We start from the raw sequence: 19,086 nt of genomic DNA, 5'->3' as shown, positions 1-19,086 counted from the left end.
CATATGGGCTTGATTCCTAGGGATGAAGGACACTCATATGAAGAGTGCCAATGACATTTAGTGTGGAGGGGGGAATTAGAGTAACTGTCAATGTGACCACGCTGAAATGTGGACCTCTGGGTTGTGGAAATAGTTGTAAACAAAGGAGTGATGATGATGATGATGGTGATGACACTTTGCCATTTGACTCCCCACAGAACCTATTGGTGAGCTTGTTTTGGGAAGCCTTCCCTCCTCTCCCCAGTCCGTGAAGAAAGCTATGCTTTTCCTGAGTCTCTAAGCCAAAGTGGGCTTGCAGTGGGGAGGGGTTCTGACTGCTGACTACACCGTGAGGGTCCTTTCTTCACCTGCCTCTGCCACTCTGGGGCTAATATGAACAAGAAAATGCCAATATATCAAAGCACAGGTGACTTCCTGAAGCCTTACACACATATCACCTGTTTTGTTTTACTTTTAAATCTAAGAGAGTCATAATTATGGAGACTGGCAGGAGTACAGCTTCCTAGGGAAGCTGGAAACAGGGGTTAGAAGAGGGGAGCACCCAGGGCAGTGGAAAGTTCCTGGAGCCAGCCCTGTTCCTCTTCTCCCAGAGCTGGTTGGAGGGTAGCCGCCACCCAGCCAGCACCCATTGTGAAAGGACAAGGGGACGTAAGAAATCACCTCCAATCAAAAATGTCTCCCCTCAGGTGAGTCCACCAATGGGACAGTTACTGTTTAGCAAGCTCCTCTTTCAAAATAAGACTTGCTGTAGGTAGGTTTATGCTTTTAGCCCCTCAAAAGCACCCTGAGGCAGGAACTATTGTTCACCTTGACCTTGACATGCTGCAAGGCACTTAGTAGGTTTTCAAGATATGAAAGTTGATGTATGTGCAATCTAAAATATGGCACAAATGAACCTATCTACAAAGCAGAAACAGACTCATAGACATAGAGAACAGACTGGTGGTTGCCAAGGGGGAAGTGGGGAGGGAGAGGGATGGACTGGGAGTTTGGGGCTGGTAGATGCCAACTATTACATTCAGAATGGATGAACAGCAAGTCCTAATGTATAGCATGGGGAGCTATATCCAATCTCCTGAGATAAACCATAACGGAAAAGAATATAAAAAAAGAATGTCTCTATGTGTATAACTGAGTCACTTTGCTGTGCAGCAGAGACTAGCACAACATTGTAAATCAACTCTACTTCAATTTTAAAAATTGAAGAAAAAAAAAGATATGAAAGTTGAAGAAATAGTCAGAGGTCTTTATTCAGATAGCTCAGACTACAAAGATCTACAGAGGGAAAGTTGTTTGGGAGTCAGAGAGGGTGTGCCCAGGAGGGTGCTTTGCAAAGCAACGAGGAGAGTTTCTCCTTGCAGAGATGCGTGATCACTTGGCTTACCCGAAGGACAAAGCAGAGCAGTGTAGTGGAAAGAACATGAGTGCAAGAGTCAGAGAAGGCCACACTCACATCTTGGCCCTGCCAAGGTGGTTGTGACGATCAGATTATTCACATAAAGAGCCCAGGGGGATAGCTGGATTCCCCGAGGCCTGAGATGAAAGTCTTACATGAGCAAGGTGAGCTCTTTCAAGGTTCTGTCCTAGATGAGTCTCCTGCCCACCACCCACAGATGATCTGTGATAGAGATCATCTTAACATTTTATTTGTCATTAAGCAAAGCTATTTTGATTTTTCAGTGAATTTTTATTGCTTATAAAAAAACGACATCAAAAACAACCGCCATAGTCTAGGTACAAGCTGGCAGTGTAAACGCTTTGTGGGGGATGGTGCATAATTAGGGCATTATGAGTTCTGATTGGCCAGATTGGATTGCCAGACTACTGGCAAGTTCACAAGGGAGCAGGGTGTGGTAACTGCCATGCAGTAAAGTAATGCTTTATGTTCCACAACCAGATGTCAGCTGACCTTGCCAGTCTGGACCACAAAGTGGGATCCCATTTATGTTTATGCCTAATATACATTGGTTAGTTTTGGAATTCCCAAAGAGGGCCTCACATATGCCCACAAACCAGCATGTTAGCTGCAGCCACTGTGAGAAAGTCACCTCCCCTATGTAGTCTTCCTCTCCTGTTCCTGGGCTGCTGAAGCCAATACTGAGTCTGCACTGATGTCATCAGTGGGCCAGTGTGTTGTCTGTGCACGTTCCCCCCCAGTTCTCAGGGAGCTTGAATATCATTTCCAAACAGAGATGGGGAGATAAGCTCCTTTTCCAACTCAGTGCTACCTTATATCAGCCAGGCTCAGAAACTGCTCTCCTTGCATTTTGAGATCTCACAGTCTCTCATAAACAATGTGGACAGCTCCCAAGCCTCACCCAGAAGCAGCCTCTAGTGAAAACAGTCCCATCAGTTCTGGCCCTTACTCTGAGCGCAGGGGCTTAATCCCAGTCTAAAGGCCGGATGGGAAGACTCCACACCATCCTTTACTCCCTCTTCCCCCTTCCTGCTGGTCCCTGTCCCTTCTCCTCCTATCGTGACTCCAAATATATCAGTGGATGCAAGCAGACATTGACAGTGCTGGTGGTAAAGGGTGTTAGCTACATTGGTAGGGTCTGGGACCAATTTATCCTAAGTAAATATTTGATGAAGTTTAATTCAGGGTGTTATGCAGGTGAAATACTGCAAAACCACATCTCCACCTTAAAAAAATCGCTGAAAACATGCCTACATTTATATTGCATGGTTTGTGGAAACAACACCTGTGTGAATGTAGATGGGAGCGTGAGGGGAGGCAGTGGAGCATCCTGCATGCTTATTTGAAGCCAGGAGTGTGTTGTGTGTCTGGTGTCAAGGCCTGCAACTGTAATTAAGCCTTGGCACATTCATTGGTGTTCCCCTGGTTATTCTTGTGTCTTAGGTAGGTAGTACAGTGCTGGGATCACAGCAAGCTCGGCAAGAGTTTGAACAGAAACACTGCTCGGGCCAAACAAACTACATGTATGGGAATCTGTAACCTGGTCTGCCCCAGGATCTGAGTCGGCCTGTGATATGGAAAGGCTGACAGCTAGCAAATGACTGTTCCAAGTGCCCAGCCCGTGGATGCTCCGTGGGGGTCTGGGCAATCATTCTTTAGCGCTCCAGTGGCAGCACTTGTCACCAGTCCAGCCAGCTCAACTGCAGGATCCTCCAGCTGCACCGTACTGCCCATAGGCCCTGCCTGTACTGTCCTTCCCATAGTAGACCGCTGGAAATGTTGTATAATAATGGGGACCTGTGCTTTGCTGTCGTATAGACCTGGGTCAAATCTTTGATCTGTCTCTTTGCCAGCTGTGGGACTTCTGGCAATTTACTCAATCCCTTGGAGCTCCAGTTTTCTCTGTAGAATGGACAATAATACCAGCCTCAGAGTGCTGCTATGGAAGTGAGAGGAGATAAAGTATGTACAGCACCCAGTACAGTGCCCAGCATGCAGGGGGTCCCTTCTTCCGTTATCACCAACAGTCTTGCCTTAGTTCTCTGAGCCCCCAGACAAGGCTGCTGAGGATTCTGCAAGCCTTTGGGAAGTGGATCATTTCCACAGTTCCTTCCTAAGGTCCCAGGCTGTATTAAATATCATTTCATTTTGCTCCTCAGAACCTTGAGAATGGCTTCTAATTAGCCTACCACTCAGAACAGAATTGGACCAAGACCTTCTGACTAGCCCTGCAGCTCCATGAACACACTAGCTATTTTGCAAATGACCTAGGCTCTCCCTGATTGCTGTGGATAAAGGTCCAGGGAATTGCCTCTGTTGGAGTGATATTCACTGGGCTATTCACAGCATATCTGGGAAGTAGTTTCCAAGCATGGGGAAGAGCTAGTAAAAGACTCTATTGATCGATGAAGAATACTATTCCGTAACCAGATTTAGGAATCAGTCAGTTCTGAGTTCCAACCCTCATCTCTGTCTTTTGCTAAGTGTTGCCTTTGTGCCACTCACTTAGCATTTGCTGGCCATTTAAATTTTGTCATCTATAAAAATAGAATCAAATACATATTCTTGCAGGACTGTTGAGATGTAAAAAAATTAAGGTCTGTAGAGTACCCAGAACTGCACTAGTACATTGGAATGGTTGAGTTAATAGTAGCTGTTATTATTATTATTTCTATTACTTACCAGAGACACCTCCAGCAACATAAATGGCCATTACTATTGCCATTGAAAGTCCAATATTGATAGTGATGATTCCTCCATGACGTCCTCGGCTGAGGACAGCTTGGGCAACACAGCCACATCCAAGGACCTGGAATGAAAGGGAACTCAACAAGTAAGTGAAGATGGCCACTGTCAAAGACAATGGAAAGTCAGAGTAACAAGAAGCATTTTTCAAGCACACTCATGGCTTGGACTGCCATAGGCCTCGTGCAAATCAAATGATAATCTTCCAGCTGTGCACAGGTAGCAAAATGATGGTCCCAAGGCTGCATCTGGCTTATGGATGAGTTTTGTTAAGACTGCACAGTGTTAAAATGTTGTATGAATTTATAAACCAAGTGATTTGGTAATCATTTCATAATATATATAAATATCAAATCATTATGTTGTAAAACTGAAACTAATATAATGGTGTATGTCAATTATACCTCAAAAGGAAGGAAGGAAAGAAGGAAGGAAGGAAGGAAGGAAGGAGGGAAGGGCAGGAAGAAGTAAGGGGGGAAGAAAGGAACATTTGGTGAGGGAGGGTTATTGGAAAAGATGAAACAGTCACATACAAGTTTGGTAGGAAAACAACAGGACAACGAATCACCATCAGCCTTTGTCACTCTGTGGTTGAAAGAGCCAGTGTGGTCCTGGAGGAATAAGTTCTGGGCTGCAGGATCATTAGATCATTGCTCTTAGATGTCAAGTAGCCACAACTTTTTGTAGAATACAGGTTCTGTTTTGGGTTTTATAACTAAAGAAGAGCAACCAACTGGAGGGAGGGCTCAGCATCAAGTAATGGATATTATTTAAGGGCATATGAAGAAAGGTTTCAGAAACAAACGTATTTAAGGAACAAGAGATTAAGAATGTGAAGACTTCTTATCAGGAAGGTAATAACCAGCTCTTGTGTCCCTTCACAAAAGAATGAGAAAGGAAGTCTGAACCTGAAATATGAGAAGTTGCACATAAGTCATTTCCTGATAGTGATGAATTAATTCTAAATAGCTCCCTTGGGACCCATTTGTGGAGTCCTTCAGAGAAATACAATTTAGAAACAATGGATATTTAATACATATAGAACGATTTTGGTTTACTCCTCCCTGAAGGCAGAGAAATTACCTAGATGATCTTTTAACATCCACTCCAGTCCCTGATTCTAAGATATATTGATTTAGCTCTACCTGATAGACAGTAAGGAGAAGTAGGACTTGACATCTCAAGGGGAGCACAGGGGCTGCATATCACACGCACAGGGCTGTCTTTGACGTTAATCACAGACTCCAGACCCTGTACTGAGAGCTAAATAAAGTTGCAGCAGGAACATGTTCCCTTTTCCCTTTCCAAAAAGAAAAAAAATCCCTTGGGTTCGTTTCACAGCCTACCAATTTCACCTAGGCTTGACATTATTTTTTTCTAGGATCCCTATCTGTTATAATAACTGTCAGAATACCGTATGCTAACACATATATATGGAATTTAAGAAAAAAAATGTCATGAAGAACCTAGGGGTAAGACAGGAATAAAGACACAGACCTACTAGAGAATGGACTTGAGGATATGGGGAGGGGGAAGGGTAAGCTGTGACAAAGCAAGAGAGAGGCATGGACATATATACACTACTAAACGTAAGGTAGATAGCTAGTGGGAAGCAGCTGCATAGCACAGGGAGATCAGCTCGGTGCTTTGTGACCGCGTGGAGGGGTGGGATAGGGAGGGTGGGAGGGAGGGAGACGCAAGAGGGAAGAGATATGGGAACATATGTATATGTATAACTGATTCACTTTGTTATAAACAGAAACTAACACACCATTGTAAAGCAATTATACTCTAATAAAGATGTAAAAAAAACACAAAAACCACACTGTGTCTTTCTTTTTAATTTATAGCCAATTAAATGCACCTGGCACAACTTCCAAGCTAACTGGCATTTTGGTAGCATCTTCTGAAAAAAGGAGAAAAACACTCCTGACAGCTGAGATGACCTGATTTAGACAACCGGGGGTAAGAAGAGACACATCCAGACACTGGCCAGTCCTGAGCTATTACTACTTTCCACATAAGCTTCTTCCCTCTTTTATGGTCTGATGTTCATGCACTTGTGATAGTCTACAGGGGGCGTAAAAGCTTTAAATGGCCTGAGTGGACCTGGGGAGGCTTCTGTCCTGTCAAACTTCATTGTGATTAATACTCTCCTCTTCTACCCTAGATGTTGAAATTGCTTTTTTGTTCTTTTCTAGAGAGGATAACTGATGCTGTGCACTGCAAGAAAGGAGCAGATGGAGAAATGAACAAGGTAAGTTACCCTAGTCAGAAATTGTTACTCAGAGGATTTCAGCCCAACTTGACATCACTGCTTCTTAATTTTTAAATACATTCATACAGCCCGAAAATCAATGAGGAAGACAGGTAATTGCCTGCTAGTATCTTTCCTTGCCTGCTTCATCCCAGCTGCATTCACAGCACCAGGGAAGCAGATCTGGGATATTCTAATGTTATCATGGTCTGAGTGCTAGGGAATTGGTCATCCACTCTGGTTTCCTACTTCTCTGTGCCCACTGTAATTTTTTTCCTTAAAAAAATGAGAGAACTGTTGTTTATGGTGTTACTGATAGAATTTCCAGCATGATTCCGTGCTCTAACCTTTAAGAACTGCCATACTTTCCCCCTTCTTAGACACAGAAAGAGCCAACCTGTCTCAATTTTTCAGGTCTCCCTATCTAGAAATCTTTTTTTGGACCCATCACCCTTTCATATTCTTCTCACTAAACCTAACCTCTTTTCTCTGAAATTCACTTGTACTGTCTGTACTGAACAGTTAATACTTAGTTGTTCTCCAGATGCCTGATCTAGATTTCCTTATCTAGAAAACAATCTCTAAGATTCCTTTACATGCCAACAGGCAACAATATGCTAGTCTATCCTGTTTTATTCTGTTTCCTTGGGTGTTGTGTTTCCCAAGTCCACCATCCATATGCATGCCATCAACAGACCGTCAAGGTCTCTTCCACCTTCTTGTCAGGATCCAGCACCTACCTTCTCCAGGTAGGTAAAAAAAATCACAAAACCATGTAGGGGAGGGAGGGTATTACAAAGCCATGGATCTAGTCTTCACTGTGCCCCCAGAAGTCTTCGTTCATTTCTCATTCATATTCTCCCAATAGTTTCATCAAGCCTTCTCTTCTCTCATTAGCCCAAGACACCTGAGCCCCTTTCTGCAAATAATATCTCCTTCTACTTGACTCAGTACCTGTAGGTGGCCTTGAAGATCAATGGCAATTCAGAAGATCACATAAACATTGTGTTCCGGTTATTCAGTGCTACGAAACTAACTACTCCCAAACTTAGTGGTTTAAAATGGTAACATTTATTTTGCTTGTGAATCTATCATTTGGGCAAGGTTTGGTAGAGCATCTTACGTCTGCTCCATTTGGTATCAAACGTGGTGGTTCAAAACTTGAAAGACTGGAATTATCTGAAGGCTCACACAGTCACATGTCTAGTGGTTGATGTCAGCTGTCAGCTGATGCCTCAGCTGGTGGGTTGGCCAACACATCTACAAATGGTCTCTGTGTGGCTTGGCTGAGTTCCAAGGGTGAGCACTGTACAGCCTTCAGAGCCTGCGTTCTTAAACCCTGCATCATGCTACCTCTCGGCCATAGCACTGCTTTGGTTCTGAACTCAATAGCACACAAATTACAACATCTTTAATAGGCATTAACTTGGCCCATGTTGGTTACCTTTAGGAATAGGGAGCTCATTACCACATCAGGTAGCTTGTTCTAAATATTTTTGGTGTTCCAGTGGTTGGGGAGTCCTTCCTTATATGAAGTTGGAGTCCTTTTTTCCCGTAACTTCTGTTCATTAGTTCCTGGCTTACTCTTGGGACCTCAGAGAAGAAGCCTGTTTTATACACCAGGCACTCCATTAAGTAGAGGGAGCAAAAGGTCCTCCCTGAGTTCTTTTCTGCTGGATGTTTGTCCCTTCGCCTTTGATCCCTAGGGCTCCTCAGATTCCCAGTGAGTGTCACCTGGATAAGCTCTAGGTTGTTAGCACCCCTTTTAAGCACGGAGCCCAGGAATGGACACAATCCTCCCTTATTTTTTTTAAGCTTTTAGAAATGTTTATTATTTAAGACCAAAAATCCTGTGTAGGCTCCTTATAGAGAATATGAGGAATATATAAAAATATAAAGAAAAAACCCAATCACAATGCCTTTACCTATGAACAGACATTATAAACATTTTGGCTTATTTCTCCCCAGTAACTTTAAAAATATTTATTTATTTATTAAAGTATGATTGACCTAAAACATGATTCACTATTTTCATACATTACAAAATGATCACCACAAGTCTAGTTACCATCTGTCACCATACAAACTTATTACAGTATTACTGTGTTCCCCATGCTGTACTTTTCATCCCTGTGACTCATTTTGTAACTGGAAGTTTGTACCTCTTAATTTCCCTCACCTATTTCACTCATCCCTCCACCGCCCTCCCATTTGGCAACCACCTGTTTGTTCTCTATATCTGTGAGTCTGTTTCTATTTGTTATATTTGTTTATGTATTTTGATTTTAGATTCTCTGACTTATTTTACCTAGCATAATACCCTCGAGGTCCATCCATATTGTCACAAATGGCAAAATTTCATTCTTTTTATGGTTGAGTAGTATTCCATTGTATATACATACCACATCTTCTTTATCCATTGCTCTATTGATGGACTCTTAGGTTGTTTCCATATCTTGGCTATTGTAAATAATGCTGCAGTGAACATAAGGATACATATAACTTTTCAAATTAGTGTTTCTATTTTCTTCGGATAAATACCCAGGAATGGAATTGCTGGATCATGTGGTAGTTTTATTTTTAGTTTGGGGGGAAACCTCCATCCTGTTTTCTATAGTGGCTGCACCAATTTACATTCCCACCAACAGTGCATGAAAGTTCCCTTTTCTCCACATCCCTGCCAACACTTGTTATTTGTTGTCTTTTTGATGATAGCCATTCTAACAGGTGTGTGGTGACACCTCATTGTGGTTTTGATTTGTATTTCTTTGATGATTAGTGTTGTTGAGCATCTCTTCATGTGCCTGCTGACCATCTGTATGTCTTCTTTGAAAAAATGTCTGTTCAGGTCCTATATACATTTGTTTCTTTGATGTTGAGTTATATGAGTTCTTTGCATATTTGGGATATTAACCCCTTATCAGATATATCGTTTGCAAATGTCTTCTGTTTTGTAGGCAGTCCTCCCTTATTTGTGCATCACATTATGACATGGTAATTAATCATGTACCTTCTGCTCCTTGCTTGTATTGCTGTCTAGCGGAGCACTTAACCACAGGATGTAATTCAACTGTTCACATATTAATGCCTGGTTTTCCCAATTTTGTAAGATGCTTACGATTGTGTAATCAACTTATTTGCCTTTTAACAGCATCTAGTATACTGGACGTAATTAAATAACCAGATCCTACATGTTATTTCCAGTTATGACACTTGGTGTCTGTGTAAATGAACATGTTACCTCTCAGCCTAAGCTTGCTCATTTCTTAAAAAATAATACCTGCCAGACTTGTTTCATAGGATTGTTCAGTGAAGGTTCAAATGGGATAACCTTAATGAAGGCACTATTTAAACAACAAAGGACAATAATAGATGCAGGATATTATTGCCTTTGGTATAAACTCAAAAGGAAAGCCCCAATTCAGGGTAAATAAATTGAAACAAAGGGACTCATGAACTTAACCACTAATGCACTGCCTGGCAATAAAAATGGGGCGAAAACACATCTATGACAGATATTAGAAATAGCTACTATTTCATTCCAAACATGAGATCAAAATTTTGGGGCGAGAGGGGAAGTGAGAAACTGACGAGAACTTCAAGGTGTTTTGCGTATTTGTGATTACTCTTGAAAGATAGGTCGTTGCATAGATGGCAAGATTTTAGTGCTTTTGGTAGTAAAGCAACACTAGAAAAGAGAAGGGGGTAAATACTGTTGTTATCAGGTTCCTTGCATGGCAGGAGTGGGAGAAAGAATTTCAGTGGAAAAGGAAGAAAGACATTTGAAAGGCAGAACTCCTATAAAAGATTGATTGGTGAGTGAGGTACCCCCAGTCATTCCCAGTCACCCAGGCCATACATTCTGGAATCTTTTGGTATTCCTTCCTCTTCTCTCTCTTGGCTGCCCATAGTCAATCATTCCCAAATCTTCGGAGTCGTCTTCTGTGGCCCCTGACCAGGGTCTCCACTTCCAGTGTCTCCCCACTCAGTGACCATGCCAGATGAAGCACAACATACATACTCTCCCACCCCCGTTGCTCAGGAATTGCCAGCATACCGAATTGCCCCTTAACCTGGTACTCAGGGCCTTGCCTCACAATCCCCAGCTACTTTCTGCCCAGGGTTCTTCAGCATAAGTCTCTGCATCAGCCAGTCACTTTGAGTCCTTTGAGCTCATGACACTCATTTCCACCTCTGCACACCTGCTCATGCTATACCTACCAGCAGAATATCTTTTCTGCATGTTTCCCAATCAAAACCGATCTATTCTTAACCCTGAGCTAAAATGCTACCTTTCCCCTAGGGCTTTCTCTGGCAACTGAAGCCCTCAAGAGTTCTCTTCTGCTTATTGTGCCATGTCTTTACAATGTCATTTCATTTCACCTTGCCTCGTGGCACCCCACCAAGGCTGTAATGTTCACCAGGGCTCTCATGCTTCTTTGTATTCCGTGCTCAAACAATACTTACGAAAAAAATTAAAATATCTATAAACAAGCAGGAAAAAATCCTGCGTAAAATGCTTTTTCAAGAGAAGAAGTTAATTTGAGGGTAAGATGTAAAAAGTGGGCGGTGTAATTTCTAAGACACACCACTTAGGACTGCTGGGAAGTTCCCAACTGAGCCATGAACCCTATGACAGGCTGATTAATGGACACAATGAAATGCTGGAGATGAGGAGAGAGGATAATGAGTCCACAGATTTTATTTCATTTGAGCCTTCTCAAATCCCCTTTGCATATACTACCTCCTTTAAAGTGAAAGCCAAGATGTTCTGAGCACAGAACAGAGTGCAAAACAGGCACTCAAAATATTTGTTCAGTGAGTATGTAAAAACTGAGCCCTTTCAGAAAAGCAGTTAGCGAAGGTTAGGGATTACTTAGCAAAATGTTGGCAAATGCATGCACCCTGGAGCCAGGGATCACCTGGGAACCTTCTAATTATCGCAAGAGGTCTGTGATTCCCTGTGCACATCAACGTTATCCAAAGAAGGAAAAAATTAACATGTCTTGTATCTACCTTTCTGTTTCAGTATTTTCAGAATTAATGGATACTAAAAGAACAGTTTCTATCCTATAGAGCTCCTGAAAAAATTTTAAAGTCGAAAGGAGCTCCTTGGGAATCGTTGTCATAGACTTTGGAATAAAGGCTGTATGAAACGTTAACTATCTTTACTCATCTGTTTACGGTAATGTGAGTAAAGGAATACAAATACCAGCTACCATCTATTTGGTGTGTGCTTTGTGCCAACTTCCGTGCTAAGTGCTTTTCCTGTATTACTTCATCATTATCCCATTAACTTAAGATCACCCTGAAGGGGAAGTATTATTATCTGCATTTTATGGATGAGGAAATTGAGGCTGGGAAAGGCCAAGCAATTTTCCCAATGTTACATAGTAAAAATAAAGGAGACAGAACCAGGATTTGATCCCAGGTCTTAGTCAGAGGACTGTGCTCCTAACCATGATGTATTGGACAGGGCAAAAGGTCATCAGAACCAACCAATGCCCCCAAGAATTCATGGAAGTTTTCAGGGAGGACACTGGGTTTTCCACAGGAAGTGAGATGGGGCACCATTTTTCCTATCTGCGTACTGAGAGTAAAGGCTGTCTGGGAATGTTGAAGGACTTGGAGAGCCCAGGCAGCAACCATCTGTTACCATCCACCCAGTATAAAAGGCCTCCCTGCAGACCAGATACAGTCTGAGGAAAAAAGACTGAGGTTGAAGCTCAGTTGGAAGCCTCCTTGTAGAACCTGCTCTTTGTGCCAGGACAAGTGGCTTCTCTGCTGACAACACATGTGATCACTCTAGTTCAGAAAAGTACCCAACACTTGTACTTTTTCTCTAAAGCTTCCCATGACCTAGAGAAAAATTCTTTTCAGCCCCATTTCCCTTCCTTTCTCAGAGATCAAAGAGACATGTTGGTGATTAAGTGCAACTTTTTAGTTTATGCAAAACTTTTTTTATGGATTTCTGTTCGCTTGATTTCTAGCTCCCTTTGCAGAGACAACTTCCACTAGATGACCAAGTGCTCACCGGGGAAAACTAGACCTGAAGGCAGAGTTAAACCTTTTCCTCTCTTGTTCTCTTTTGCTCGTTTTCTTTCCTCATAGTGTCTCCCAATCTTGTAGTCATCAGCAGAAATCACACTCCTCCCCCTAATGCTGACAAAACCTGCCTACTCCGGGGAGTCAGTGGGCTGAGAGAAGGTGGGGTGGGCCTTTTCTACACTTACAAACCACACCCACGAGCCATGTGGATTTCTTGTGGAGCTGGCCAAAATTTAGGGCACTTATTTAGCATTCAACCTATTCACAACACCAAGACTCAAGAAGTCAACCAATTCCACCTCTTCCTCTCTTCCCGAAGTGCCCCGTTAGTACATTTTACTGAAAAAGAGCCAAAGAACTCACCCAGGTGGCCATTCTAAACTGCTCCAGTATCTCCAAAGCACACCTGGCTAGTGTTTATTTACTATTGTTCTTTTAAAAATGTATCTAGGAAGCCAATATCCTCCTTTAATCCAGTAATGTCAGTTTGGGTCATGTTTGCTGTGTGCCATGTGGGCAGCAACAGCGTGACCCAAGACATGAACCATGTATGACTATTTACCTTATGTTGCTGCAGGTCTTCTTGGAAATAGGTAAGGAATATATTTTGAATGAAAAGTATTCTTCAGTAGATAATTTGTCATTAAATGATGTAAATATTCATAAAACAGAAGTCAGCATTAAAAGGGCATATCTGTGGCAACATTTATATTTTAAATAAACTGCGTTGTGTTATGTGTAGGTGGGTGAGTGTATATGTATACACCCACCCACCCACCGACATATATATATAGATGTAGATATGTTATAAATAATCTCATTTAGTCCCAATAATAACCTAAGGGGGAGGAAAACTGCTCTTTTCATCTAAAGAAAACTTAGGTCAAAGAAATTAAGTAATTTGCCTGAGGACTATAGCTAGTGAGAAGATCGTTTTGAACCTAAAATTAACATTTCCGTCCAAAGTTCATGTTCCTTCACTTACATAAACAGCCCTCAAGTGTACCTGAGCCAAATAAGTCATTTGTCCAGATTTGTACTTCAGAAGCCTCTCTTTCAAAAAATCAAATTGTGGGAAATGAAGATCTCCAAATCTACAAATACCTCTCACTGGGAATTGGCATTCACTTTTCTTCATCCATTCCTCCCTGTTCATGTACAATGAAAACTTCTAAGTGCCATGCACAGTGCCTGGTGTCATAGGGATGCAAAAAAACAGACACAGGGCCTCCAAAGTTCACAGACCAGTAGGAGAGGTAGGAGCTGGGAACTGGTAAGAATCACAAGAACAGTATGAAGTGATTCCCTGTCGTTTTATGTTATAATCCTGTTATTCGTGGATGGTTTAAGTATTTATGCCTAGGGAAAGTGTGCATGGGGATGTGGTTTCATAATTCAGCCTTACTAACTAGGTGATGGAAATTTTGACATTTAAGTCTCCCCAAATTCTTGAATTACTTGATTAATACCCAAAATTATTGAGCCACCTGACAGTACTATTAAGTCCTAGATGTATTAATATATCACGAGTGTATAACAGATTGGCCTCATGAGGAACTTGACTACGATAATATAAGATCAAGATTTATCTTCTGATATTGCCAGAAATAAAACTGTTTTCACCCTATTGCCTCAACCAATTTTACCAGGGGGTAGGATGGGGAAAGGAAAGGACCACAATCTTGCATGTAGGACTTAGATTTCTAATAGCCAGGGCCCCTGTAAACAGACGATATTGGACGGTAGCCCTCACAATCTCTCCATTTGCGCTTTTGTGGTGAGAATATTTTGTCTTTGTAGAATGTGGTTAAGGACACCTTCAGGGCAGAGTCACAAACTGGTGGTCCATGGCTAAAGACAGCCTATGAGTAGGATTGACTCAAAGATGTGTTTTGTTTGGCCCACATGGTGATTTTTTATGATTTTAGAAATTGTTACCAGTATTTAAGAATAGAAAAATTGTGCTTCCCTGGTGGCACAGTGGTTTAGAATCTGCCTGCCAATGCAGGAGACACAAGTTCGAGCCCTAGTCCAGGAAGATCCCACGTGCCTTGGAGCAACTAAGCCCGTGCGCCACAACTACTGAGCCTGTGCTCTAGAGCCCATGAGTCACAACTACTGAAGCCCGTGTATCTAGAGCCCATGCTCCACAACAAGAGAAGCCGCTGCAATGAGAAGCCCGCGCACTGCAGCGAAGAGTAGCCCCTGCTTGCCACAACTAGAGAAAGCCCACGCGCAGCAGCAAAGACCCAACATAGCCCAAAAAAACCACATAAATTTGCTAAAAAAATAGAAAAATTACACACAGAACTCTGGATTACTGACCATTCTTGAAAAACTGGAATATCTGATAAAGCCTTACCCCATTCCCACTTAGCCACAGTGGAGACGGTCTGGGTGGCAGCTGCCCCCCCAGGACATGGCATACACTGTCCACTTCCTCCCTAACTCCACCATGCCCATGTCACTCAGATATCTTACCTGACTGGTCTCAATAAGCTTTGGGGCTATTGAGTACCATCTTAAGTCCTAGAAAGAGAAACCCATTGAGATTTTGGGGCCAGTGACTTCCTGGCCCCACAGATACCATGGGGATAACCTACCTGGGCTGAGACGCAGGACAGCCTCCCACTTTCTGGAGGAAGGATTGTTGGCTACGTTCAAGTGAAGGAATAACTATGGGCAAAGCTTTATCTAGGGAGGTAGTAACAGGGAGACCGAAAACACAGTCCTATTCTTGAGAAGAAAGTCATTTTGGGGCCTGCCACAGGCTCTCCTCTCCCTGTAAGCGTTGTGTCTTTTGTAATTGGAGAGGAAGAACAAATCCCAACCTGTCAGTACACTCGTCTCTGCAAACCTTGTCCCTCCGGCCGGCCCGTGCTGTAGGTATGTGTTACCAGAAGTCCCACCTCCTACTCTATCTGTCTGTATATACCTATTTAGTTTATGTAACTGTGTCCATTGGAACATGATAGTAGTAACAACAAGAACAACAATAACAAATACTACTTATTGAGTATAATAGCATACATTAGCCCATTAATCCTCACAAAGACCCTATGAGTCAGGTCCTCTTAACTGTCTCCACTTTACATATCAGGAAACAAAGCTTAGGGAGGTTAAGAGGTCAAGAGAATTCCTCACATACACACAGGCAGTATGTGATAAAGCCCAGGTTTGATTGCACATAATTTTGGCCGCTGGGTGGATGAATGAGCAAACATTTACAGCATGTATACTGTGGGCCAAGCATGCTCACTTCTGTTACTTCCGTTATTCCTCCCAACACTTAATCCTCATTTAAAAAGTGAAAGACTGGATGACTTAGCAAAAAATCCTATAGCTAATAAGTGACAGAATCTGAGTCGGGAGCCAGGTTCTCTGATTCCCAGTCCTGTGTTTCTCCTGAGACAACTTCTGCTACCTTGGTGGGGCTGCTTGGTTTGTTTATTAGGACAGAATGCCTCTTCAGGCACGGCTTTCCAGTCAGTTAGTTTTCCAACTGGAAAATAAAACTTTCTCAGTCATAACAAAAAAGGTCACAAAGAACCAAGACTGAAATCTGGACATTCCAGTTAAAAATAAAGTATTGGGTGGCATGTAGCCTGAGATAATATCAGAATGTGATCAGTGACCTCTCAAGAACCAGCTGTACTTCAAAAGAGATGATATTAAGGCAGGTTCATCAAAAGAGAGGAATCTGAGATTTGAGAAACAGGTGAATGGGCAAATGGCCAATTTTATAGGTCTCCAAATAGAAAAGAGGACCAAGAACCAACACCGACCTCAGAAATGAGAGATGACTAAACTCCACTATTTCCACTAGGCTGAAAAGAATAGTGCTCTCCTTTTCTGATCTACACCAGGCATTCACTCCTCCCTCAGCTCATCCCAAATAATGTTAGCTTGGACAAGAGCTTGACCATGATCCCAGGGCCAGAATAAGAAACTAATTATTGATTAAGGTGTGTGTGTTCATATCAGGATAACCATGGGGCTGAGTGTGCTGGGTGTGGATGGGGGGTTGCTGAGGACAATTCTCTCTTTATTCAGAGTGGCCCAACAAAGTCAAGTATACCTCGGGTCACCCTCAATCTGGAAGATCACTGAAGATGGAGGAGTTTTGGGCACTGATTTGTTTCTTAGGTTCATTCCAGGGCTTGCAGTTGCCAAAGTGTGTTCCACAGTTTATCAGTTCTGTGAGGTGCTCCTCAAAAAAAGTGGTTTGTGGTCAAGTAACTCTGGGGACAACTGTATGTTCTAGTCCCCTCTTAGAAATTTACAGTGAAGATTAAAGGCTCTGATAACTCCTACAGTTAAGAAAACTACTTAGGGCTTCCCTGGTGGCGCAGTGGTTGAGAGTCCGCCTGCTGATGCAGGGGACACGGGTTCGTGCCCCGGTCCGGGAAGATCCCACATGCCACAGAGCGGCTGGGCCCATGAGCCATGGCCACTGAGGCTGCACGTCCGATCTGTGGGATCTTCCTGGACCGGGGCACGAACCTGTGTCCCCTGCATCGGCAGGCGGACTCTCAACCACTGCGCCACCAGGGAAGCCCGAGGCATAGGTTTTGAGGGGAGTTGTCCTGCTAAGAAAGTTTTACACAGAGTCTAAGCCATGTGGGCCAATTCTAGGACGAGAGGGACTAAACCCTTGGGTCCTTTTTGGTCTTCGCTGACCATCCCAGACCTGTACCTTAGAGCATATCAGCCAATCTATCAAGATGGCTGAGGGGGGGGCGGTGCATATTTTGCTGGCATATTTTCTTTTAAAGCATTTGCTTTGCTTTCCAGGGTCAGTGAACGTAGCAATCCTACCTCAGATGTGAAATAAGGTGCCCACTAGATGCATGGAGTCACTGCTGGGCTCTTTCAGCATCTTGATATGTTGTATGGGTTGTCTCACTTCTGTGAGGCTTCCCTTCCTCAAAGGCCTCACTTTATGCCATATCTACATCACAAGGCTGATGAGTAAGGAGGAGCCAGCTTCTGCTCTCATCCCATGTTCTCCTTTCTTGTCAAGTAATGGAAACATGTTGCAGAAAACTTTGTCATTAAAGAAAAATTAAGCAACTCCACTTCTGGAAAGTAAAAAACAAAAATACTTCCCCTTTGAAAGTAATGAAAATAGCAAGTGTTCTGGGTCAAAATTAAAACTCAGGGATCACAAGCACAGTTTTGTTTGGCAGAATCAAATTTGGCTTTATGAGTCTGCAGCCCTTAGATCAGTGACTCAGAACAGACGTTTCTCCCCAGGTTCTTTGGAACTCTGAAATTTCCCAAGTTAGTCTGGCCCTTCATGTTCACTGATGATAAGGGGAAGCCCGCAGGAAAATCCTTCTTCAGCTGATACTGACTCAGGGTCTCAGGACTTGAAGAGGATCAGCCTCATTTAGAGAAAGCATGGGGTTTCCTAGTCACTCATGGTCACACATCCCATGTGGGAGAAAGGGAGCAGAGAGCTGTTCTCTAGAGTGAGTGCTCTTCACCACCACACCCACATTCATCAGTCTTCTTTTTTGTCAGTTTTCTACCTCACAGTAATCATTTCTGGTTGGTGATATACCTGGACACCCTAGCAAAAGCAAATGAAAACCTGTTCTGGAAGAGCAACTCCACAGGTTCAGGCCGTACAGATTTCCCACACTGAATAATAAACCTTCCTGAAGAGCTTACAATACAAATTTACAAAACACTAAAGGAAATGATCCTTTGTGAATGAGACAGTGGATAAAATAAGCAAGATGATTAGCAACTCCAAAACTTGAGATGATGGAAATAAAATACCATAAAATACTGTAAATATGTTAGGCTTTAGTAAGTTAAACAGATTAAAAATAAACACATAAGGAGGGAAAAGAAAAGCAATTAAGTAAAAGAACCAAATAGAACTTCTAGAAATGAAAACATATTAATGAAACTGAAGACTTAATGAATGTATTAAACAGAAGACTAAATATAACTGAATAGGAAATTAGTGAATCAGAAGACAGATTTAAGAACACTACAGAAAATTCATCATAGAGAGGTTGAGATAGATTTATGAACGAATGGTTAAGAGACATATAGGAAAAAGTGAGAGGGTCAAGCATATATACAAATATAATAGGAATTCTAAAAGGAGAAAATAGTCTGGAGGAGAGGAAAGGTGATAAGCTGAGAATTTTCTAGAATTGATGAAAATTGCAAATCTTTACATTGAAGATGAACAGTGAATCCTGAGCACTACAAAGATTCATTCCTAGTCATATTATAGTGAAGTTTCAGGAAAAAGAAGAAACTTGTAATAGTAGGCAGAGAAATGCAGGTTATTACGGACAAAAATTAGACCAGTAACAGACTTGTCAATAGCAATAATAAAGACATTGGGATGACACCTGCAAAATGATAAACAAAACCAATCATCAACCTAAAGTTTATCAACTAATTTATCACTGAACCTTGAGAATGAAATAAAGACATAGGCAAACAAAGACTGAGAAAGTTTATCCCTAACACACCCTTCCTGAAAAATTTCCTTAAGAAAGTTTATTGCACAAAGAACATTGCACCTGAAAGAAAGTAATGAATGGATGCAGTAATGATTAGCAGGTAAACTGGTAAATGATAGTAAATTTAA

At 42.2% G+C, this 19,086-nt stretch overlaps 2 protein-coding genes across 2 annotated transcripts in view; one reads left to right on the top strand and one right to left on the bottom strand.

The window, feature by feature from the left end:
* ALDH1A2 (aldehyde dehydrogenase 1 family member A2) overlaps positions 1-19,086 on the top strand; it is a 342,743-nt gene that overhangs the window by 134,608 nt on the left and 189,049 nt on the right. Inside the window, exons 3-5 of the mRNA XM_073801066.1 lie at positions 4,103-4,250; positions 6,013-6,127; positions 6,364-6,419. Coding sequence (XP_073657167.1) covers positions 6,411-6,419 — 9 coding nt within the window. The 5' untranslated portion in view covers positions 4,103-4,250; positions 6,013-6,127; positions 6,364-6,410. The remainder of the gene's footprint in view (positions 1-4,102; positions 4,251-6,012; positions 6,128-6,363; positions 6,420-19,086) is intronic.
* The window catches only part of AQP9 (aquaporin 9), a 34,155-nt gene that overhangs the window by 10,888 nt on the left and 4,181 nt on the right, over positions 1-19,086 (bottom strand). The window contains exon 2 of the mRNA XM_019947133.3: positions 4,100-4,226. Coding sequence (XP_019802692.1) covers positions 4,100-4,226 — 127 coding nt within the window. The remainder of the gene's footprint in view (positions 1-4,099; positions 4,227-19,086) is intronic.

Source organism: Tursiops truncatus, chromosome 2 (genome assembly GCF_011762595.2).
Source record: "Tursiops truncatus isolate mTurTru1 chromosome 2, mTurTru1.mat.Y, whole genome shotgun sequence".
In the NCBI taxonomy this organism is placed as follows: Eukaryota; Metazoa; Chordata; class Mammalia; order Artiodactyla; family Delphinidae; genus Tursiops; species Tursiops truncatus.
The sequence above is the reverse complement of the archived record's forward strand: the minus strand, read 5'-3'. Positions and strand labels throughout refer to the sequence as shown.